Below are 22,300 nucleotides of genomic sequence, written 5' to 3'. Positions count from 1 at the left end.
GGGCAAAAGCTCAGCTCAGTGTGCGCCTCGTTGTTTACACACGAAACCGTTATCAGAATTCAAGGTCTTCTACTCTCGTTTTCACGCAGAGAGAAAAAGAGAGAGAGCGAGATTGAAAGAGTCGGAGAGTAAGTGCGTGCGTGTGTGTCTGTGTGTGGTGCTCTCATTTCGCCGGCTGCACCTGCGCTGTGTGTATTTAATCGTAAGCCCACAGTCTTCAGCACGTCAGTCGAATCCCCAAAACTGTCCAAGGCAGTGAACAGCTCCGCCACCCAACCCAAGTGATCATCGTAACCCTCTTTTACACCGCGGTATAAGCCAGTGCCACAGATAGTGCTACACTTCGACCTTATCTCCAGTTGTATTCGGGAGCCATGAGGATCCAGCGGCATTTTGTGGTAATTACGAGAAAACAAAACAGTGGAAACAGTGGCAGAAGACACTCTAAATGGGGGTGCCGTTGATGTTGTGGAACTAATAGTGGAGTCGGGCTGAGTCGGTAATTTGCAAATTATATTTGCATAGATTGCTCTTCCAGTGGAAATGGGAGAGTGGATCGTGGTTCAGTGAATTTCTCTTCGTAAATTGCTCAAGTTGCGGATTAAGCGATTGGGGAAGGATTAGGACACAAGAAAGTGCAGAAGTTTAAGCAAAATAGGATGGGAAATAAAGGTTACTTTTGCTTTTCAGATAATACTTTTTAGGAAAAACCTTTAAAGATAAATGTGTGTACATTTCGCTTTCCTTCTGTCCTTGTCAATATCACGATCCACACAAGTTGAGCTTTTCTTAGCCCATGGCTGTCTCATTCCCACTTTTGTCGCGCTTTGTCAACAACTGAAATCGCTTCGCGATCGTTTCATTAGCATCCATTGGGTTATCCATGAAGTGCATGCACTACCTGGTGGGACGGCACGCGAGAGAGTCTCGCCGACTCTTTTCCCTCACGATCGATGATCCAACTGCAGCCCGAAACCAGCCGTCGTCACTTTCTCTGCCCAGCAGGGCGAGGAAGCTGACACACGATCATCGATCGATTCGCTTGTAATTAGCACTATCAGAGCACGGCGATGAGATAATTTTTGCCGGCGCTAATTTTCATTTCATAATCGAATCTTGTTGACATTTGTGCGCCAATTGATTGGGATTAGTTGTGGGATATTTTGAAATGAAATTATCCAAACTGGGAAGGAACTGGGTGTTTGCGAAATCCCAGCTGCGATTGGTGTGGCTGACCTTGTTTGATTCTCCAAATACAGGCAGACGTCTTGCAACATTTGCCCTGCCACAGCCACAGCCACAGCCGCAACGCCAACGCTGACTGACTGACTCACAAAACATACGAAATAAATGTTTGTTTAAAAAATAAAGTAAAATTTGCATAATAAAACAAATTGACCAAATAAAGAAGGGCCACGCCAAAGAAAAAAAGGGGAAATAAGTCGTTGCCCTGCCCTGGATGAGGCGGCGCATCTATCATCAGCCAGGTCTTGACCCAGGTCAGGCATTGTGCGAACCCATTGAAGATTATGCAACATTTCTCAGCCGGTGATTGACCAGACGCTGACCCACATTTCTTTTTGTCTGAAGAATATTGAATTAATTATCATTGCTGTTGCGAATGGAGTTTCAAAATCTCTCTCTCTCTCTCTCTCTCTCTCTGTTTCAGCTTGGTCTTCTTGGTGCGCTCTCTGTGGCCATCGGTGGCAGCCAAGGCAAGGCTGTGGTGGATCAACAGGCAGCCGGCAAACAGGTGGACAGCAAGAGCGTTGCCCAGCAGCGCATCGACTTGGGTGGTTTCAGCGATCACATCATCGATGAGCATCACATAGATGAGCATCACATAGAGGAGCACCACCATGAACACCACGAGCACCACCATGATCCTGGTTATTGGAAGAAGAAGGTCACGTGGAAGGAGGGCTGGAAGAAGATATGGAATCCAGCCAAGAAACAAATCTGGAATCCCTCATGGAAGAAGGTGCGCCTCGAAAAGGAATCAAGTTCCACCTGAAACTGCTTTCTGATTGAGTTTTTGTTCTGTAGATCTACAAGCCACATTGGGTGAAGGTTCCCGGCTGGAAGGAGATTCAGGTGCCAGCATGGAAGCAAATTTGGGTGCCCCACTGGAAGGAGATTTTAGTGCCAGCCTGGAAGGACATCCAAGTGCCCGACTACAAGCAGATCTGGACACCGGAACTAGTGAAGGTAAACAGCCATTGCACATGCCACAATGACAAGTTCCGACTAATGTTCCGTTTCCATTCTCAGGTTGGCATTCCCGGCGAGAAATATTTGGGCAAGGATCACGAGGGCTGGGAGTACACCAGTCACGATCTGTGGAAGAAGGTCAGTCAGCAGCCTACTCATAATCATTTTGCAACAGTTTTGAGACCTTTCTCTTACAGAAAGTGGTGTGGAAGTCACACTGGAAAAAGATTTGGAAGCCAGCCAAGAAGCAGATCTGGGTGCCCGACAAGAAACTGGAATGGAAGGAGGCCTGGAAGCAGTACTGGAAGCCAGCAAAGAAGGAAATTTGGACCGATAAATTGGTATGAATTTGATCACTATAAAATAATCCTCCCGGCATGAATAATGATTTCCCATTTTGTAATAGGAGTGGAAGGAGGCATGGAAACAAATCTGGGTGCCCGGCTGGAAGGAGATCTGGGTGCCTGGCTGGAAGAAGATCTGGAAGCCTGTGGTCATATCCGAGTGGTTCCCCTCGCCCGACCATCACCATGATCATCATCACCACGAGTCTGGCTGGGATTGGGACCGCAAGGATAATGGTGTAGCGCCCGCAGGCGTCGCCTCCCCAACTGCCACTGCCACTGCTAATGGCAAGGATAAGGTAGTGTGGAAACGCGATGACACCAACGCTTCCGCCTCAGGCAAGCCAACGGTGCTGCAGCCAGTGGCCAGCGCCGATTTCCAGGCCAAAGCACTGGAGGCGGCCAAGTCGACAGCTGCTGCCGGACCGGCAGCCACCTCGCAATTCAAGTTTCCCGGTGCGTAGGTAGGGTGGAGGCATCAGTGGAGCCATTCGCCATTGCATCACTGCACCTGCAACCTGCAACCTGCAACAGCCCGTGCCCAGCTCCTTGTAAATAGTTACAAACCAGTCGCTAGCTCTTAAGGCCATCCATCCATCCACTTCCACTTCCACTTCCACTTCGCCTTCCATTTGCTTTGGCGCCGACTTAAATTATCTCTAGACTTAAATGTTTAATTAACAACAAAGTGAATACAAATACGAATTAAAAAAACATAAATAATATCTAAGCTAGGTTCAGTCTCTCAGCGGGCATGGTGGCCCTTCTCCTGCTCCCACTCCCACTCGGTGGGAGCATTCGGCAGCGGCACCCACTCATTGTGGACGGTCGGTGTCCAGACCTTCTTCCACACTGGCTCGTAGATTTTCTTGGTGCGCCAATACTTCACCCAGCGCGCATTCCAAGTGGTTTTGTTCGCCCAAAAGCCGTCCGCCTGCGGTTCCAGTGTGTCTGTATGTCGCACGCTGTAAACGTGTCATGAGGAGGTATAGGTGATAGGTGGGATGGATAGGTTGCTTGGTGAAAGTGGTCTAGTGGCTAGTGGTTATGCAATTGGCTCACATGGTGGTGGTCTTGCCGCCCAGGCAACAGCTCACAGCCAGGCACAAGAGCAGTAGCATCGCTGTCAGCCGTCGCAAGGGAAAGGCTAAGGCTCCTTCTTTGATGTTTGGCCTGGGCATCCTGTCTCCGCTAGTCACCCCTTTCATGTTTCGCAATCGAATGGCAGCTCTATTATCTCTACACTTCATTTTATGGCTCACAGCTTACCTGTCATGCTTTGCTCCCTAATTGAAATTCAGTGCGCCCGGGCCAAAAGCAGCAGTACCATCACCATCACCATCATCAAACGAATGAATTGCAAATTCCCGCACTTGGCACGATCTGATTTGCGGGTGAAAATGGTTGTAAATCCCAAAGCGATATTCACACTTATATAAGAGCCATTTCTCGGTTCGTTTGCAGCTCTTGTTTTCACACATTGGCCACCAGATAGAGGAGATATTAGTTATCTATCCATACGATCCACATTCCTAATCGTTTTTTGTTGCATTTATTTCTTAAGCCTAATGTAAAACGTTGCAAATGAAATTCTGTATGTGTGGACAAAGCTTAGGAGTAACAAATTCATGAGCTCATCTCTTTGACAGAAGACAAGCTCAGAACAGAAAGTATTAACTTAGATTCGTTTCGTACAATTCACGCAGAGTATTGTCTATAACATCCAATATATATATATATATGTATATCTATAGTTTACACGCAGGTATCTATATGTTTAGAGTGCATTCAATTTAAGGCAAAGTCACCGATTAACTGATGGTTACAGGTGGATAGTGTGTGAGCGATAGCATATAGCCTATAGTTTCCATATAGAAAGTTTCGTTTGATTTTTGATTCACTGTTACAAAGCTAGGTGATCGCGGTGCTTAACACTAATTTAGAAATAATATGGCACACTTAGCGCAAAAAAAGAGTTCAGAGTATGTGACTTAATATTAGAGGGATACACAAACAGTACGGACAGTAAAGACAGCACAGAAATGGGGTTTGATTTGTTTGATTGAGTTTGTCTGTTGATTTGAGTTGATTCTTCGCTTCAATTCCTTGCTACGCTTCGCTCTCTGCTGGTCTGTGTCAGTGTCAGTCTTTTGAAATACCATTAGAATCGATTCATCTAGTTGCAGTTGTTGCAATTTGTTCGTTCGTTGTGTGTTCTGGGAATGTTCTGTGGTGTGTGATTGAGTTTGAGTTGGTGGGTGGCTGGTTGCTCGATTGCTTGCTTGCTCGTGGGCTGTGCACATATACAATGGCTAGGCTAACTTAACTACGGTCTAAACAAGTATGATGAGTACAATAGATTCGAGCTGAAGTACAGTTAACCCTCACTCGAAGGACATCAGATTGGCTGGCAATGGCTTTGGCACACGCATCGTGGCCAGCTTGCAGATGGCGTTCGTCCAGAGGTGCGTCATTTGCGGACTGTCGGTGCGAAACTTGTAGACGGTGCCCAGAGTGCGGTGGTACAGCTCGAAGGTGTTCTTGTGCTTCGTGTTGTCGCTGACGTGGGCATACCAGCCATCCAGTGGGCACACCTTGCAGGGCTCGCGCTTGAAGTCACTTCGCTCGCTGCCCTTGAAGGACTTGGGCGGAAAGTAGACCAGAGAGTTGGCCCAGATTTGCAGCCAGTATCGCTGCCACGAGGCCACCGCCGGCTTGCGCCCTTCCTTCTGCACGGTCTTCCGCCGCACGCAGCCCTGCATGGCGGCTGCCGCCTCCGGGGACATCAGATCGCACTCGCTGCCCGTAAAGTCACACAATATGCCCTCGGCGCTCTCCAGCGATGTGAGATCCGCATTGGACAGGGCATCGCTGTGCTCCAGCACCGAGTCGTCGAGCAGGTGGTGTCGCGGCACCGCTCCCTGGTCCAGCTCCAAATGCAGCTGATGCGGATGCCCGTCGCCGTGTCCGTGCGTGGCAATCTTTCCAAATATGCTGTGGGTAAAGGGATTCCGTTTTAGTTATGGTCTGGGTGTGCTGGTTCATGCATCTCAGCTATGAGACAAGAAATGAATGTAAAGCAACGAAGGACGAACTGCGTTTCAGTGTGTGTGCGGTGTGTGTGGGAAGAGTGTGGAAACAGAAAAGAAACCAAAAGAGGCAGATCAGAGTGTGTTTTGTGGTTTGTCTTTTATATAAAGCATTTCCAACTTGGGTCCGTGCACAAAACTGAGGAGACAATAACTTAAGAGCATATTTGAAACGAAATCAGGTCTGCGGGTAGAGGTGGGTACTGGTTTTTGGCTACGGTATATCCTAGCTACAGGACTCACCCACGGCATCTGCACCGCTTGTTCGATATGGTGCCAATGCCCGGCGCAATCATCACAATGCAGCATTGACACTTTTGTGCAAAGTTGCGCGGCAAGCTGCTGCTGCGAAATCTATGGCGCAGTGCATCATTTGAGGTTTCGCGGTTGCGGTTGCGGTTGCAGTTACACATTTTTCGAGTACAATTACACAAATCACAAAATGAAAGCAGAAGCCAAAGCAAAAAACAATCAAGTGAGAGACAGAGTGAACGAGAGACAACAACAGATTAACGATTAATAAAGACCCAGGTGTAAACAATGTCCAATTGGCGCAGTGATTTGGGTGGGTGGAGAGATTAGAGGTGGGAGTTCCGAGTGGAAAAGACGGAAAACTCTACTCACTTGGTGCCCAGACTGCGGCACTTGCGATGACCGGGCACAAACTTTGTGCCGCTGGCCATGCGCATGGAGCCAATGGTTTTGGCAGGCGAGAGATTCAAGCAGCCCAGGGCTGGTGTGACGGTTTCCACATTAAACGACTCCTTGGAGCTGCAGGACGACGAGCTAGGCCCCGAGGGCGATGCCGGTTCCAGATTCAGTGAACGTCTGCGAGCAAATCAAAGGAAAGTTATTTAAATGATCAAAGTTTAGGGTTTTTGTAGATTGATTTTACTTGTACTGATCCTCCTCGAATATGTTCTGCAGCTCCTCGATGTAGCGTATGGATGTGAGATACTTTTGCGTTGCCTCATGCGGCTGCAGCTGCTTGTAGTCCGACTGCTGATAGTTCGAGATGACACGGAGTATGTTGTTCATCTTGTTGCGACGCTGCTCGGGCTCCAGCCCGCCCTTGTGCGGGTGCGCCAGATCGATGTAGATCAGGTCGGTGAGAAAGAGTCCCAGATAGGGTATGCAGGGCAGGCGGAGGCTCTCCAGGTAGGCCCGCAGGTTCGCCCAATTGTTCTGGTCGCTGAATATGTCGCTGAGTCGCTCGAACGACTGGCGATCCTTCTTGGACAGGCACGCCCACGTCTTCTTCAGCCTATAGATGCTGGCGCTCTGCATGGCCGAGATAATGGCGAACAGCGAATGAAGATTGTTCAGCTCGTGCAGCTTCTTGGCCACCTAGGGGAGCCGAAAGTGGGTGATTTCTGTTGATTCTGTTGATTCTGTTGATGGTTCCCTGCCTCTCACATACCTTAATGAAATGCGTCATTGTCTCTGCACGCTGCTTGGGCTGTTCGCCGTTCAATATCTCCTGCACTGTCCAGAAGCTGGTGTGGTTGAAGCGCTTCGTGAATGCCACAATGTTCGGCGTGACCACATGCTTGTCCTTCTTTGTCCAGGCGCAGCTGCTCAGCTCATCCGGCTGAATCAGCGCAAACACGGGAAAGTCCAGCAGCGTGATCTGGTTGGCCAGCACATCGGCGGGCACTCGCAGGGCGCTCATGATGACCGCATCCAGCTGCTTGATGGATCCATTTGCAGGCAGACTTTGCGACTTGGAGGACGGCGCTGCCGAGGCTCTGTTATGGAGAATTATTCGTTAAAAGTGAGTCCAATTTGAGTTTGGGTCGATCACTTACGCTATGCTGTAGTAGCAGCCGGGCGAGTCTGGGGAGGACGAGAAACTGGTGAGGCATCCGATGGAGTTCTTGCGTCGCGTGCTCTTGATGTTCAGCGTTTTGCTGGACTGCTGCTGCACCAACTGCGGCTCCAGCTGGTGCTCCTTCTGGCTGTTATCCTGCCGCAGGCAGGCCATGGTATGCGCATTCCCATTCGGACTCCGCTGCTTGGCTGCCAGCCGAGGCTGTTGCATGGATGAAGCAGTAGCCGGAGCGGGGGAGCTCTGTTTGAACTGCAACTGCGTAGCGTACGCCTGTCCAGCGTATCCATTATAGTCAGCTGCGGGTTTTCTGCTCAACTGAGGGATGGGCAAACATTAATCCAAGAGTTTTCGAGTGGCCAATCAAGTGGTGCTTACCTCCGAGTAGCGCAGATTATCCGTGGACAGGTCGCGGGAGATTTCCGAGTATCGCATCATGGCAACCAGCAGGCGTGGAACGTGTACAGCACAAACAGACTGCAATAAACGATGCAACTTGTGAGTATAAACTTTCCTCAGGCAGAGGAGTGTGCCGCGCTTGTTGCCCCAATCAGCTGCAATTGGAATGAACAAACTGCACAGCTTCGGGCTCTAACCGGTAGCTATTGCTTCTGGTCGCTTACTGAAACCAAAGTTTGTTTTGCTGTTCTGCCTTGTGGCTTTTGTGTTGCACGAACAGCGGAAAGGCGGCAGCTTCTGGCACGCTTCGCTGCCCAATTTCCAATGGAATGGAATGGGCTATGTGAGTCACGAGCACGAGGCAATAGGAAGACCTGGGACTGGGACTGGGACTGGCTCTGGCCTGGTCCGCTCTGCGTTGCTCTTTTATGGTAGCAGTCGTGTGGCAGTCGACTGGCTTTTTGGGGGTGCAACAATATGCTGCACACACCACACACACACATTTACTCGCACCACTGATAAAGTCTACGGCTGCAACGGTCAGCGGAAAGTTTTGTCATGTTTAGAAAACAGAAAAAGAAAAAAATAAAACGCGTCACCAAAGCCAAAGCCCAAATTGGTTTTCCGCTTGGTTCAATGAACTCGTTCGAACACGGGCCTGACTCTGGAAATATATGCCCAAAATTAACTGCAGATGCAAGTTGTGTGTGCCATGTATCTGCCTCAACTGAAGGCCCAGCATTCTCGAGATTTGCTAGAATGATAAATAGTTTAAATTCAATCTGCCCTGCCCTGCAGTCCGCCATTTCTATGCACATTTCTCCCAGCGAGTCTGACTGAGACGACCCCGTCTAATTAATTTCAATTAAGTTATAATCATTTCAAAGAAAAGCTGATCAAATGCAATGACGTCCACACACAGCCAGCCCCAGCAGCTCCATTGGCATCGCCTTCGCCTTCGCCATGCTGTCGCGGCTGTCACTGGGCTTCTGTGTCTCTCTCTCTCTGTGTCGCTGTCGGTGTCTGCGGTTGCTTCGATTATTTTGCGTTGCTCAGTGGAGCAAATGGAATTACCCGATTCAGATATGACCGAGAAAATATGATTAAAGATGAGTGTGGGGGTGGGGGTGGGGTGGGGAGAAACGATAACCAAAGACGGAAGAGGAAAAGTCAGTGGCATTCCTGACCATAAATTCTATTTCGCATTTCCATATGCTATGATAGTACGTACCCCCCAAAAACCATTCAATTGCAGCGCATTTACGAAAATATACTAGCAGATACACATAAGAATGATATGTAGATAAAATGAAAACAAATGCTGGCTGGGAAACGAAACAAAAACAACCGACAAAAGCCCAGACAAGACAAAAGGCGAACACACATTATACGAGTAGATACGAGAATATATTCCAAAATGCCAGACGACTGCCTCAAGTTTTTCATTTTGGCTGAGCAAATGGACTTTATTGACTATTTGAACTCAGCACTCAGCACATATACAAATATCTCATTCTAATGGGTATATAGTACGAAATTATGGATCTGTTTATCTGTCAATCAGAGTTTTTTTTTGGCTAGCAATTAAATGTAAAGAATCAACGTCCCTATTTGCCACCTGGAAAAAAGATCTCCTTTAATGCGAATTTTGTATACTTTGGATATCCAGTGGATCTACATCTGATACAGATAAAAAACACAGCTACAAATTGTTGTTTTCGTGGTCAGGGATATGGAGGAAATGCGAATGTGGAGGCGTCTCTCTTTGCCTGTTTACGCCCAAAGTGCCGCCCACTGCATACTCCCCCTGATCGGCCCCATCCCACCTTACCCTACTGCTCCAACCCCCGTCGCATTTCGCTGGCCAATAAGTTTATTGTCTTTACATAAATTTCTTGAAAGAAAACAAACAAAACAGCTGCAGAGTTCGAGGAAATCACATTGCCTTCTCCATTCCCATTCCCATTCCGCCTTTCAGTTTTTGTTTTTTTTTTTTGTTTATCAGTATAGAGGCCTGCAATTGTAGAATATTTAAATAAAATGCTCAAATGTTTGTGTGTGTGCCTGAGGAAACTCAGCATTAATTTTCTTGCTCTCTTCTGTGCTGGCGTTTTCCATTGATAAATTGTTTCCTCCGCTCATGTGTGTGGGTGGGTTGCTCTGGAATTCGCAGCAGCGGCGGCGGCGGCAGCGTCTGTGACTGGTGGCCATCAAAAGAATCTGCAGTTCAGCTCTGGCTGACCCTCAGGCCTCGCTGCGGGGCCAAAGATCTTTGGAGCCGCTTGCTTTATAGTTCGAAATTGCGGCACAGTTTTTACAAAATATTTTTACATTATCGCACTCGCACATATCTCTTATACAATATGGATAATGGCGGGCAAGGTCAGCGCGGTGAGTGGCTGTCGCCACTGTGATCTTCAACGTTTCTTTCTGCCGTCAAGTTCAACAACCGCCCGACCGAAGAGATTTGCGATTAAAAATGAAATATGTATGTACGAGAATGTTTGCATTAATTTCCATTTGACTCAATCAACCTTCGACACCGAATGCCAGAGAAGAGACTTTGTCATATCAGTGGCGAGGTGGGATTGGGATCTGCTATTAAAGTGGGAAAAACATTAAGCTAATCTTTCATTCAGAACTAGGGGCGTTATCATCTGACTATAATCCAAGCACACACGCCGGCACACTCGTAGCTTCACGGCAGTCCGCCGCTAGAAAACTATTCTTTACACACGCTCGCCTCGCATCACACATACACACTCGACTAACGCACACATTGGAAAAAGGAATACAGGTAATTACGGTGGTTAGTGGGTAACAACAAGAGAGAGAAACTACAAATGAGAAGTGCAAAACTGCACAACAACTAGAAAGGAAGCTCCCGCTTGGGCGTACCGAAGCTAAAGATACCCTCGGAGGCTGATAATTTATGAGTGAGTGTGTTGTGTGTGTTTTACGTTTCAAGATTATCTTGATCTTCCAGTATGATATAGTTTCCACTTTAACGAAGGGTTTAACAACAGGTTGGCATAGCAACAGGCAGACAGCATCTGCCCTTACTAATTACAGGGTCGTTTATGTGTCGAATTGCAGCAATGCAGCAACCTCTGGGAATTATCATGATGCCCCCGCGTGAGAGTACGCAAAAAACAAAGCGGGTCCCCTAAGGAAGGCCAAGCAATTGAGTTGAGGTTTCTTCTTACTCTTTGTTGTCGTTTTTTGTTGTTATTGCTGCTTATGTGATCCGCGCTTCCAATGTGGGTCACTTGCAGGCACCCAGCGAACGGTTCGGGTCCCATTCCGGCCTAGAAGTGAACCATTTACCCATTTTTCTTGCCGAGTGGCTGTACTTAAGCCGCCGCTGCCAGAACAAAGGCAATTGGAAGTGAGATGGAGGGAGGGGAGAGGGCCTTGAAATGGCATGTCAGCATCTTGGAACGATGCGAGGGCAGGCAGAAACATCTGTCGCTGCTGCCGGGGCGCACATCCTGTTGAACAAGTATCCTCTGTGTGTGCCCATGAAACGGAGAGGCAGCAGCAACAACAACAGCTGGAAAACATTTAAATTCGAATTTCGAGAAGGGGCGTTGCTAGGCATGCTATCGTGTGTGTGTGTGTGTGTATCTGTGACTGATTGTAGCATTTGCTTATCATATAATCTAACGCTAAAGAAAGTGTCAAGTCAAGCAAAAGCGAGTAAATGCTAAACGATTTGTATTGATTGCGCCCGACAACAAGCGAAACCGTTGGATGATTCACATAGAATAAATACATACCATACCCTCGCTCTGCCCTACCGGAAGAGGTGAAATGGTGAACACCCCGAGCCCCGAATCGATAGCATTAAACACGAAAGCGAACAACAGACACCACTGCCAGTGCGAGTACACACCTTCGCACGCAATTTCCCTTCGTTAACGAAAGCCAAGCTCCTCCTTTGTAGCCCAAGTAGGGGTCTGGGGTTCCGAATCGGGCGACGCGTCCCCAGCCCCTGCCACTCGCGCCATGCCCCGTTTCGTAATCAGAATGGACGCGGGATGGGACCCCGAAAGAAAACGTAAATTGCACTTGATTCTTGATGCTTTTGTGGGGCGACACGGATGGCGTCGCCTATCCAAAATAGCAATGTATATTATTTATAGTTGCCCAACGCCAAGCGGCCCCCCTCCACGGCACTGCCCAGTCCTTCATGGCAGCCACACAGCTGCAGCTGAACCACACACGAAAACTCACCTAAACAGCAGCTGAAGCTGTGGCACTGTGCCCGCATTATTCAACTTGCAGCTCGCGGAACACTTTAATTCGATTAATTAATTTAATACAACACGCGCGCAACGCACATTTCATTAATCTTCGCTACACTTATTGGCTTCTTCGGGTTTTTTTAGCTCGGAAAATGATTTGTTTTTGTTTGTTTACCGGGGTGCGAAATTATCGATAAGATATACCGTCCGGGCCTCGTAAATATACCAAAATATACCATTGCATCTTCAAAATATACCGTAGTCTTAAATAAATTTTCTCGATTTTGATGTTCTATTTGATATTACTTGCTTGCAAAGACTTTCACCACTAAAACAGTAATTTAATCCGATTGAAGAATAAATTTGGCTTACTAAAAATGCTCCTTTGTATGGGATTGTATACCTTATGACCTTATATTTTACAAATTTTCATTTGAATTTTTCATTAAAATCACACCTTCTGGAAGCACGGGAGCTTTGTCTTCAGTATGTAAATGTATGTAACTTGTAGAGACGCATGTAGGAACTGGTAACATTGAAAGTTTTTGATAAATAGCACGCTCAACAAAAGAGGAATAGAAATTCTATTGTTTTCCTGAAAATTGGACAAACGGAACATAAGTAAATATTATAATTGGCCGAATTTCATCCTACGTGATGGACATTCTCAGGGAAATTCTCTCCTGCCTGCTCTCGCATGCACTATTAGGATCCGTTCAACAGGTGCGTAAAAGGTGTGAGCTTTGAGAAGTTCGTCCCTTTTTTCCTGCTTGCCATACCTTGCGGTGACATGCCAAAGAGAGGATTAGGTCAGCAGTTCCTCTCTTCTCTCTCCTCATTTATGCGTCTCAATTTGAGCACAGAAATATCTCAAAAATAATATACGTTCACACTTACATATACAAGCACTATTCCTCGACTCTAATCTTCTATTTGATATTACTAGCTAGTAATAATTCTCAGCGCTAAAGGTATAATTGTATCTAATTCATCAATCAATTTTCCACAAGATTGGCTAGTTTTCATGACCCTTTTTTATTGGATTAAAACTAAAAAGGTCACCAAAAAAAATATCGAATAATATTGATAAAACCAAAGAAATGGGCAAACTACAAAATGTATTGCATACATTTGCGAGCGCGGAACGCCCTTCCATACTTTCAGGCTGCTCCATTCATGCCTTTCTATAACCAACTAGCGTTAAACAGCCATATCCTGCAATCCTTGCAATTGAAACTATATAAAAGTTGATGGAAATTGAACAAAACTTGTCAAAATGGTTGAAACAGAGGAAATATTATAAGACCCCCGGACTGGGGAAAGTATAATTTATTTTGTAAAATTGGTTTACAGCGCTTATATTGAGAAACATCAAATGCGACAATATGAATCTACAATAAATGTGTAAAGTGTACGCTTTATGTGGTATAGTACATAGATTAGTAGTATCTTCTGCTTCTCTTCTGACGCATACATTGGCTTATATCAAAATTCTACTATAGTACCAAAAAACTGGCTAATCATTGTATGGATTGTGTGTACGAATAGGTTCAGCTGAACACTTGAATTTTGATCAGTTTGCCTGTTTTGGTCTCGGTCGGTTCTGATTCGATCTGGTCGGGTACTTGTTCTACTGTCTACTACCCCCAGCGGTGAGGCGGTAGTGCTTTGAGATTCCTAAACCTACAAATCTACTTAGGAGTTTAAACTGCCATTGGATGGGTGAGAAAGGTTCTTTGATTTACGCAGTAGAGTCTATAAGGGGAATTCAATTTGGCATTTACAACATGTGGATGTAAAACGTTATAACAGGTATGAATGGATAGGATAGAGTATGCAGAAGCGTGATCTGTTTTGTGCTAAGCCTTTCACGACAGGACGACAATGGTTCAAAGCTCTGAGTCCTTGGATGCGTCTCCTTTGAGACGCTCTTCCTGCACTGGCTGTGGTTGGCTGGGCCCAGCTGGAACGTCCTAAATGCGTTCGGTGACGTAGACTTTGGCCGAGGCAGGAGCGTTGGATCGTCGCACCGCAAAGGTGACAATGATCCCGATGAAGATCAGAGTAATGCCGATGGCACTGGTGATGTAATGCTCGATGAGCTTGTTCTCGGCGCTACAAAGAAGAACAATTAGAAAGGATAAAGGAGCAAACCGACAACAGCAAACACTCACCTCACGTTGGTCTCGGCCACCGTCTCGCGCTCCTTCTCAATGAGACCCGTCACAGATGTGGCAATGGCCAGCCAGAAGTTGGCCAGACCCAGACTGGCGTGTATGGGCACCATGGCGGAGCGGCAGCTGTAGGTTTTGTTCTCACAGCAGAGCATCACCAGAAAGCTAGTGTAGGCATCGGCAATGGGGTGATTAGTATGCGGGATTGGGACATTGGGGAGGGTGCATGGGACATACCTGAAGAACCCGATCACAAACTGCAGCACAAACATGCCCATAGTCACGAAACCCAGCCACGAGTGCAGGCTGTAGAAGTTCACCTTTTGCAATGCCTCGTGGGAGTCGAAGACGGAGAGGAAACCCAGGGCGATGCACGGAATGGCAATGGCGTGAAAGAACATGTGGATCAGCTTCACATAGATGTGCTTCACGCACCGGCACAGGCGATAGATCAAGATGGCTGTGTGGACACAAGAGACCGGGCGACAATCATGATGAGATCGTGCAACAGCTGAAAACAATGGCAGGTGACTTACAAAATCCAGAGAGAGTGACGAAACCGGCAATCATCAGGATGGGATGCAGATTGAACTGCTGCTTGGGGCTCTCCGACCAGGCGAAGCCATCGCGATAGAACATCACCCAGAAGAGGGTCAGCACCAGGACACCCACCAGCAGAATGGTGGAGAGTATCACGATCAGCAAGTACTCGCACCAGGAGCAGCAGTTCCAGGCATTGTCCGGATCCTCCTCATAGCGCCTGCAAGCAGAGTTCATTTTCAATGTTAATCACAATTTCCATTTCCATTCAGTTACTCTTTCTTGGGCAGCATGCCCAGACGGGGTCGACGGAATAGCATGCGGTTCAGCTCATCGACAAAGGGTTTGTCAATGGCTTTCATTTTGCTGGCGAGTTTCCTTTTCGTGGGGAGGAGGTGTTGCATGGTCAAAAATTAAACTTAGAATTACATTTGCCCAACACAGAACTGTTCCACATGTAAATGGTTCCTTATTTAAGCATCATTTGTGCTGTCACTGTGGAATTATGGAAATTCTCTTGAGATTTAGTGGATCTAATTGCGGGTTGAATGTGCTGCTAATCGGCCTAATTGGTGCACAACAGCCAGCCAGACCCTCAAGTGGAATCAGTGGGATTAGGAAAGTTTCTGCAATTATCTAATTTGCTAAGTAAATTTCCCATTTCCTTTGAAGCTACGCGAGATTGTTGCTCTGTGCAGTGGAGCCAGCTCTGTGTTGTGGGATGAACATTTGGTACTTGCTTCATTCACCTCCTCTCAAACGTGGAACACAGTTTAATTGTTTGTTGTTTAATTTGTTGCCCAGTGTGTGAGTTTAATTTACCGATAAATTCTGTATGACAGCTGGGAAAGTGTTTGCTTTGCCACTCCCCTACCCCAACGGAGTCAAAATTTGATGGTTTCAATTCAATTGCGGCCGGGGGTGCACGAGTATTCATTTCATCACTTGTCGTGCGATCATATGTCATCCCATGATGGGTAGAATGATATCATCACCGAAACATATCCATCATCAGAGCATGGGCATGGCTGCTGCACTGGTACAATGCTCCCCCCAGGAGCTGCCCCAGCAAATCCGCGGGCCATCTGTTCAATGTGAACAGCCAACAAACAAACTGAATTATGCGCTGGGGGGGGCTGCGCTGGAGGCTGGGGTAATTAGGCGCATTGCTGGCTGCCAACGAGGCGCTTAATCATTCCAGTCCCAAGTGCAGCTCTTGGCCAGGCCCAGTGGCGGACAGACAGGCGGACAGACAGGCGGACAACTCTTCAAGTGAAATGCATTGCAGTGGCATGCGAAACGAAAGCAAACAAAATGATTATTTAAATTAATAGTGCGTTGCGCCCCCTGCCTACCTACCCCGCACTCATGCTGCGATAATGAAAGCAAAAGCAAAGCAAATGGGAAACTATTAAGTACTATTATTGTGACTGGTAGTCGCAGTCACACTCTCACTTTCCCAGTGCCACTTGCATCATTTGCTGATAGTGCTAATGAATGCTCTAATTTACATGCAACAATAATCCACTGACAGCGAGAGAGCCACAGAGCCACAGAGCCACAGAGGGGGAGAGAGAATGAGCCCAAGCCCAGACACATTCGATGGGCGATGTCAATGAACGATGCTTGCTCGTACTCCTACAGCTTGGTGTCTGTGCCTCTCTGGCTGGGGCAGGCATTTAGCTTTCAACACATTGCAGAAGGGGCACAAACGGGTGGCAGTGGCAGTGGCAGAGCTGTGTCTGTGTCTGTATCTGTGTGTTTGCCTTAACACACATTTCACTTGCCGCAGCAAATAAGCAGACGGGTGTGCATCGGCGCTGTGTATCTGTATCTATGCATCTGCATGGGTGCATGTGTATCTCTTTCACTTTTCACTCAACTGGGAGCGAGCTGCTGCAGGTCTGAGAAATTTTCGCTAAAAGCTTTTCGCTTTATGGAAAACTTGTTTTTGCCTGTGCCGCCGCCGCCACCTGTTTTGGCTTGAACGTGAACCTGAACCTCAGTCATGGCTGTGGATAATGGGTCATTATTATTGAGGCTATTGACACTCTGCACTGGGCACCCACAGGCACAGTGCCACAGAGAAAGCGCCGCACAAGTGGACAGCTCTCAGATGCATCCGCCACAAGGGTGAGCCCCTGCAAAGGCTGCAGCCCGAAGATGGCAACCAATCAACCTCTTGATAGATGCAAATTTAATTAAAGTCGCTTCATTCCGTTGATTGCTGGAAATGCCACAGCTGCCCAGTTCGGGGGCAACACAGCATCAGCCCAAAGCTTAGGTAAATGTTAATGTTTTCTTATCACACGCGAAGAGATAAGATCATGTGATTGCGATTGTGTTGCTGTCTGCGATTGCCATGGCCACGAGATGTAGCCACAGGCACTAAACACAAAAAAGAGCAACAGAAGAGCACTCTGTCCGTATCTGTGCTTAAAAGCAGGCTAATTATGGCCATAACTGCTGTCGCAGCGCTAAAGACGTTGCCAACGGTAACTGGAGCAGCGTTAACTGTCCAACTTGGAGACAGTCGCAGTGCTGCGGAGGAGGATTCAGAGTACTCCAGGAAGCCTGGGCATATTGCCATTACAGCAGCCATAGGATGTAACAAATAACGAGCCGGAGCGGAATGCACAATTAAAAGTCTGCAACTGGCAACGAGGCAAATGAAAACATTTGTTGGCTGCTGCCCCCGCAGCAGCACGCACCACTGAAAATTCATACAACAACACGCTGGATGTGTGTGTGTGTGTGTGTCCTGCGGGTTAATTATGTGGATGGAGCAGAGTGGCGTGCGCTGTGGTTTTATTTTACAATGCCCGACAATTGTTTAGAGACGGCGCGTCGTCTCGGAGTCTCTATTTGTGCGGGTGTCCGATCATATTAAGCGACATCACACACACACACACACACACACACACACACACACACACACATGTGCCTCTGAAATTGTATCTTGAAGATTGAATCGAATTCGCGGTGCCATAACTCAGCTGCGAGAACGAATGCGATCCTCAGATGAGCTCCCCCATTCGTCGCGTTGTGTTTTTTCGCCTTAATCCGCAATTGTTTCATTTAAATAAATATTCTGCACTCGATTGGGGGGGGGTCTTGAGTGTTCACTTACGCTGTTGTTGTTCCTCCACGCGGCATTTTGGCCAAGTGACGATCACGCATTTAGTCAAGTGTCTGAAATTAGTTGACAAAACTGCTGGCTTCTTGTTTTTCTTTACTAGAAACGATCTGAATGATGTGAGTCACTGTATGGATGGGGCTATATATTATTTTTCTATAGATCGTTCATGGGGTAAAGCTTTCCGCAATTGAGTTTCGCTTGCTGTAAAATGCCAATTTGTGGACAATTGAGACACGGAAAGGGGAAAGGGGGGTAGCGTAGGGGGAACACTGGCACTGGCACTGTCATCTGACTGTTGGTGGGATCGTTAATCGCTGAAACTGGTGAAAGAGAACCCAGGCATCGAACAGGTACAGATGCTAATTGAAATGCGTTAATTTGTCAATCACAAAATGTTCGTTTCGAGGTTCGACTTCTGTTCTGCCATAAACGATCCCATACAGTCGCAGATTCGTTATCTATTCGTGTGCTCTAGCGGGGCAGAAAAGTTCACACGCAGCGGCTTTAATTAATGCGATTTCTTTGGATGCAAATTTTGATTTTGGCACCGAAAAAACTCCCAATGAAAGCCACACAGAATTGTGTGTGTTTTACACAATTGGATAGCGAGAGCATCTAAAGTTGGTAAAAAGTGGCACACACACACACACTCCGCAAGAGTATAAACAAAACGCTTTAATTATAAAATCGCCGGTTTCGGTTCTTCTTTTGTTTATGTTGCTCCTTTTGTTAAGAGAGCGAGAGACGCGAGACACACACCAGCAGCAAAACAACACACACAAACGATATTCAAATGCCGCCCGCTATCCTCACACGTATCGAAAAGCGACAAGCAGCGACAAGCGACAGTATACACACGAGGAACAACTGATATCTGTTGTAATGGGCGATCTAGACAAGACAAGCACAAAATTTCAATTTTCCGCCAGCCCAAAGCTGCTGTGTTGCCGTGCGCCAGATCGTTGAAAACGACAAACGACGCGTTAGGGTATTTTTGATACCCGCTTTGATAGATCGCTCGCGTGTAGTCGAGACACAAACCATGCGTGTAGATTGCATGTCAAATGTAAGAACAGAGTGTCATACATAAAAGTCCAAACTTAGTTGTAATAGAAATATCGAAAATCTTTCTAGGCCTTACTAATCCATTTATTTGCACATGTACGCGGATATAACCAACAGAAATGTACTTGAAAGTTATCTACCCAAAGCTGCGGCCTTGGATTATACAATTTTTGACTTTCAAGACTATTGCTGTCTGCAACGGCTCCTGTTGCTAAGATAAATATTGTAAAGATAAAAGATAGTCAAGAGACGCGACTCCGACGCCAACAGCTTAAAAGTACATAAATAATGTGACCAAACGTGAACAAACAAAAGTACATAATAAGTGTAGATGTAGCAGGAGGAGCCTCACTTTCGGTGCCTAATTAATGGGACACCTGTACATCAATAATACGAACTTACGTGTGAGGAGTGCCTTGGGGTTGGATCTATAAATAAATGGGTGAAATGAAATAAATGTGTGGCTGAGTGAGCATGAATACTCGTATCAATCAAGACACCTGGCAGCAGGAGCAGCAGCAGCCTGGAAGCCAATCAAATATTTATGGAAACGAGGCTTCCCCCAATTTGTGGCACAAGAACTTTGCTTGTGGGTCAGTCAGCACTTACGGGTGGTGGGTAAGGAGAAGCACCCCCACACTCACTACTGCAAACACACCCTGCTCTGCTCTGCGCTGCTCAGCTCTGCCTGGCTTTGGTCATTACTCGAGGTCGGTGGAGCCCTCTGCTGGCGGATTTCCTTTTTTTGGTGTGGGAGCGCGCCCAAAAAAATTACTTAAAATCAAATGAAAATGAAAATGAAAAGCAAATGAAAACGGAATGAAAATGTGGCAGAAGAAGAGGGCGGCGAAAAGGTTGAAGCCAACTAAGGACACAGGACAGATGTCCGTTCGTCTGGAAAATATGTTCGTAATTACTTGAAGTTGCTGGACAAGGACAAGGAGGGAGTGGGTTGGGATGGGAATGTTTACTACCAGAGGCAACTGTACGCGCACACGCGATCAACTGTTGCATGTGTGTGTGTGTGTGTGTGTGTCTCTGTGTGGGTGGAAGGATGTGCCCGAGTTTTTTGTGTGATTTGCGAGCGAGGCCGCATTAAAATAAAATTTACGACTTTCAAAGATATGTGAATTAGGAAATTGGCGCGTAAAAATAACAACCCAGAGTACACCCCACAAGTCAAAGGGTGTGTAGGCGTTAACAGTTGTTGTTGTTGTTTTTGTTAATTAGCCTTAGCCTTTTGGGGCAGAGCGTAATGCTAACGTGCACCAATCCCATTCACATACGCTGCATGGTGCCATTAGAATCGATTAACGGCCAGGACAGCCTTTAACGAGGGGCTGGCACATAAGACTGGTGCAGAGTTTACCCTGAGACTTAGTCGGTGGACAAACAAAATACAAATCCAGCTGCCAGCTGAGCAACATAACCAATTGCCAGCTCTCCAATTGTCTCTGCCCTGCTCTGTGCTCTCTGGGGCCATTTGTGGGATGTGTCTGCCTGTCTGTCTGTCTGGAAATCTGTGTTCTAAGTGACACAATTTGCTTAAATATTTATGCACAAATGTTTTTGGAGGCAGGGGGAAGCTGTGAACTGTGTTGATGGCTTGATGATGCCAGAGAAAATGTTGTGTGATTGGGAATCGGTTGAACTTACTTCTCGTCTGGCGGTGGTGGCATCTCAATGCCGTTCGGGGTCCCAGGCGGTGTCTTCTCGCTGTCCAACATGGCCAATGGTGCCTCCAGCGGTGGCAGGGGGCTCACCGAATTCGAGTCCATGTTAAAGCAATCAATTTTGATGGTTTCTGTTTGCTCTGTTCTGGCCCTACAAAGTGTAGAGAGATTTGTATGTGCTGTGGTTTTTATACGAGTAAGTATGTTTTATGTGCGGCACATTTATAGAGGCAACAACAACAGCAGCAAACTGCAGCACAGCTACGTCCGCATCCTCCCACCGCATCATCTGTGTCTGCAAGGAAAGAACTGTTCCGCACAATCTGGCGATGAATTGCGGCGCCGCCAGATGCCAGTTTTCATTACGTATGAATGGGCAGAGGCTGGGCGCGAACTCCCCGACCATTGGAATGCTGCAGAAGAACGGGGCCCCAGTCCAGCCATGCACAACATTCATTGGAATTGGGTTTTATTTTTGGCCACTCCGCTCCACTGGAGTATGCCGCGTAAGGTGGCAAAAGTGCAGCGTCAACAGGAGCTGAGCAGGGCAGGGCAATGCACTTGACTTGGTTTTGCATTCTGTTTGCTGTCTCTGTCTCTGCTGCTGTGTCTGAAACTGTCTCATCACACGTCCGATTGGGTTCTAAGGAGAGCGCCAATATCCGCTGGTTTCCCCATCGAGTGGGAGACTCCTACACCAAACAATGACTGGCAGTTCATTGAACCCACTTGATGGACACTTGAATGCATAGCAAATGTTGATGCCGAGGCCAACGGATTCCTTTTCCCATGGATTCCTGTGACTTGTTTGCATTACAATTACCGCCCCCCCACCGACATGTGTACATTTCCCACGAGTGGACTGCCACTCACACACACTGGCTCCAAAGTTATTTGCATTCCCCTGCCGATTATTATTGGCAGCTATGCTCTGACAATTATTGTCAGTATGAAGTACAAGTGTGAGGGTGAGGGGGCGTGCTCCATTTGCTTTGATTGGCTTCCCGATTAGAGTGAGACTCTGTGTGCTTGTAAATGAGTTCAATTTCGAGAGACATACTTGGACTTCTCGAGCCCCAATTCCCCCATTCAGATGCTATCGCTGGAGCTGCGTTCTGAAGAGGAAACTGGACATTATGCAATTGCACAGCTGCTAACGCTGCAGATACGGGCCTCTCGACTGTCTCGACTGTGGAGGAAACACACAAAACAAACAAACAAAGCGAGCAGCCAAAAATTCAGTCACAAAAGAAACCGTTCCCGAGTGTAGAATGCCCCGGATATGCAGCAAAATGTGCCGAGTTTGTCAATTTTTGGGGCAGCCTCGGACGAGACAGAGACAGAGATAGAGAGAGGGAGAGCCAGTGGCAGCCACAATAGACATCCTTTTTGTGTGGCAACAAACTGAGTAATCCGATTTGGGTCTGAGGGGTCTGGGGCTTAAACCTACAGACACACAGGCACAGGCAGGCGGAACCGGAAGTGGAGCATCTATAGACGATGCCACCCAGCGATGCTGCTGCTGCCACTCTATGCCGGGCCAAGACACAACCTACCCCAAGATGTAATGGCGTGTGGCAGCGAAACCCTT

General features: G+C 47.2%; 4 protein-coding genes across 7 annotated transcripts; 1 reads left to right on the top strand and 3 right to left on the bottom strand.

Moving 5' to 3' along the window:
- The first annotated feature begins 182 nt into the window (after window positions 1-182).
- Window positions 183-3,234, top strand: LOC117583839. Its single transcript, XM_034272857.1, has 6 exons — window positions 183-398; window positions 1,670-1,981; window positions 2,047-2,208; window positions 2,272-2,349; window positions 2,409-2,552; window positions 2,618-3,234. Exons 1-6 carry the CDS (start codon window positions 375-377, stop codon window positions 3,017-3,019), a joined length of 1,122 nt encoding a protein of 373 aa, XP_034128748.1. The 5' UTR covers window positions 183-374; the 3' UTR covers window positions 3,020-3,234.
- LOC117592554 lies at window positions 3,216-3,736 on the bottom strand. Its single transcript, XM_034286428.1, has 2 exons — window positions 3,618-3,736; window positions 3,216-3,532 (listed from the first exon to the last, which is right to left on the bottom strand). Exons 1-2 carry the CDS (start codon window positions 3,734-3,736, stop codon window positions 3,301-3,303), a joined length of 351 nt encoding a protein of 116 aa, XP_034142319.1. The 3' UTR covers window positions 3,216-3,300.
- Window positions 3,737-4,091: 355 nt separating this feature from the next.
- LOC117582556 (ras-specific guanine nucleotide-releasing factor RalGPS1) lies at window positions 4,092-12,281 on the bottom strand. 2 transcript variants are annotated; one of them, XM_034270797.1, is made up of 8 exons: window positions 12,108-12,281; window positions 7,851-7,949; window positions 7,453-7,790; window positions 7,065-7,392; window positions 6,540-6,991; window positions 6,269-6,472; window positions 5,888-5,998; window positions 4,092-5,549 (listed from the first exon to the last, which is right to left on the bottom strand). In XM_034270797.1, exons 2-8 carry the CDS (start codon window positions 7,908-7,910, stop codon window positions 4,940-4,942), a joined length of 2,103 nt encoding a protein of 700 aa, XP_034126688.1. In that variant the 5' UTR covers window positions 7,911-7,949; window positions 12,108-12,281; the 3' UTR covers window positions 4,092-4,939. The 2 variants fall into 2 exon arrangements, with proteins under 2 accessions (XP_034126688.1, XP_034127497.1); XM_034271606.1 differs by lacking the exons at window positions 5,888-5,998; window positions 12,108-12,281.
- A 1,468-nt stretch (window positions 12,282-13,749) lies between these two features.
- On the bottom strand, window positions 13,750-20,860 carry LOC117586767 (probable ascorbate-specific transmembrane electron transporter 1). Of its 3 annotated transcripts, none has more exons than XM_034277074.1 (5): window positions 20,693-20,860; window positions 14,829-15,052; window positions 14,530-14,752; window positions 14,293-14,457; window positions 13,750-14,233 (listed from the first exon to the last, which is right to left on the bottom strand). In XM_034277074.1, exons 1-5 carry the CDS (start codon window positions 20,812-20,814, stop codon window positions 14,092-14,094), a joined length of 876 nt encoding a protein of 291 aa, XP_034132965.1. In that variant the 5' UTR covers window positions 20,815-20,860; the 3' UTR covers window positions 13,750-14,091. The 3 variants fall into 3 exon arrangements, with proteins under 3 accessions (XP_034132965.1, XP_034132966.1, XP_034132964.1); XM_034277075.1 differs by lacking the exon at window positions 20,693-20,860 and adding an exon at window positions 17,963-18,133; XM_034277073.1 differs by lacking the exon at window positions 20,693-20,860 and adding an exon at window positions 15,109-15,210.
- Between the last annotated feature and the right edge of the window lie 1,440 nt (window positions 20,861-22,300).

This window comes from Drosophila guanche, unplaced genomic scaffold, assembly GCF_900245975.1.
Source record: "Drosophila guanche unplaced genomic scaffold, DGUA_6, whole genome shotgun sequence".
Lineage (NCBI taxonomy): Eukaryota > Metazoa > Arthropoda > Insecta > Diptera > Drosophilidae > Drosophila > Drosophila guanche.
This window is presented reverse-complemented; position numbering and strand designations above follow the sequence as displayed.

Coding starts and splice junctions, on each gene's coding strand:
- LOC117592554 (XM_034286428.1), bottom strand. CDS start 3,736: ATGCCCAGGCCAAACATCAAAGAAGGAGCCTTAGCCTTTCCCTTGCGA. Junction 3,533..3,617: donor GGCGGCAAGACCACCACCAT/GTGAGCCAATTG, acceptor TACCTCCTCATG/ACACGTTTACAGCGTGCGAC.
- LOC117586767 (XM_034277074.1), bottom strand. CDS start 20,814: ATGGACTCGAATTCGGTGAGCCCCCTGCCACCGCTGGAGGCACCATTG. Junction 14,458..14,529: donor TTTGTGATCGGGTTCTTCAG/GTATGTCCCATG, acceptor TGCCTACACTAG/CTTTCTGGTGATGCTCTGCT. Junction 14,234..14,292: donor GTGGCCGAGACCAACGTGAG/GTGAGTGTTTGC, acceptor TCTTCTTTGTAG/CGCCGAGAACAAGCTCATCG.
- LOC117583839 (XM_034272857.1), top strand. CDS start 375: ATGAGGATCCAGCGGCATTTTGTG. Junction 2,350..2,408: donor GTCACGATCTGTGGAAGAAG/GTCAGTCAGCAG, acceptor TTTCTCTTACAG/AAAGTGGTGTGGAAGTCACA. Junction 2,553..2,617: donor AAATTTGGACCGATAAATTG/GTATGAATTTGA, acceptor ATTTTGTAATAG/GAGTGGAAGGAGGCATGGAA.
- LOC117582556 (XM_034270797.1), bottom strand. CDS start 7,910: ATGATGCGATACTCGGAAATCTCCCGCGACCTGTCCACGGATAATCTG. Junction 7,393..7,452: donor GGCTGCTACTACAGCATAGC/GTAAGTGATCGA, acceptor TCTCCATAACAG/AGCCTCGGCAGCGCCGTCCT. Junction 6,992..7,064: donor CAATGACGCATTTCATTAAG/GTATGTGAGAGG, acceptor CGGCTCCCCTAG/GTGGCCAAGAAGCTGCACGA.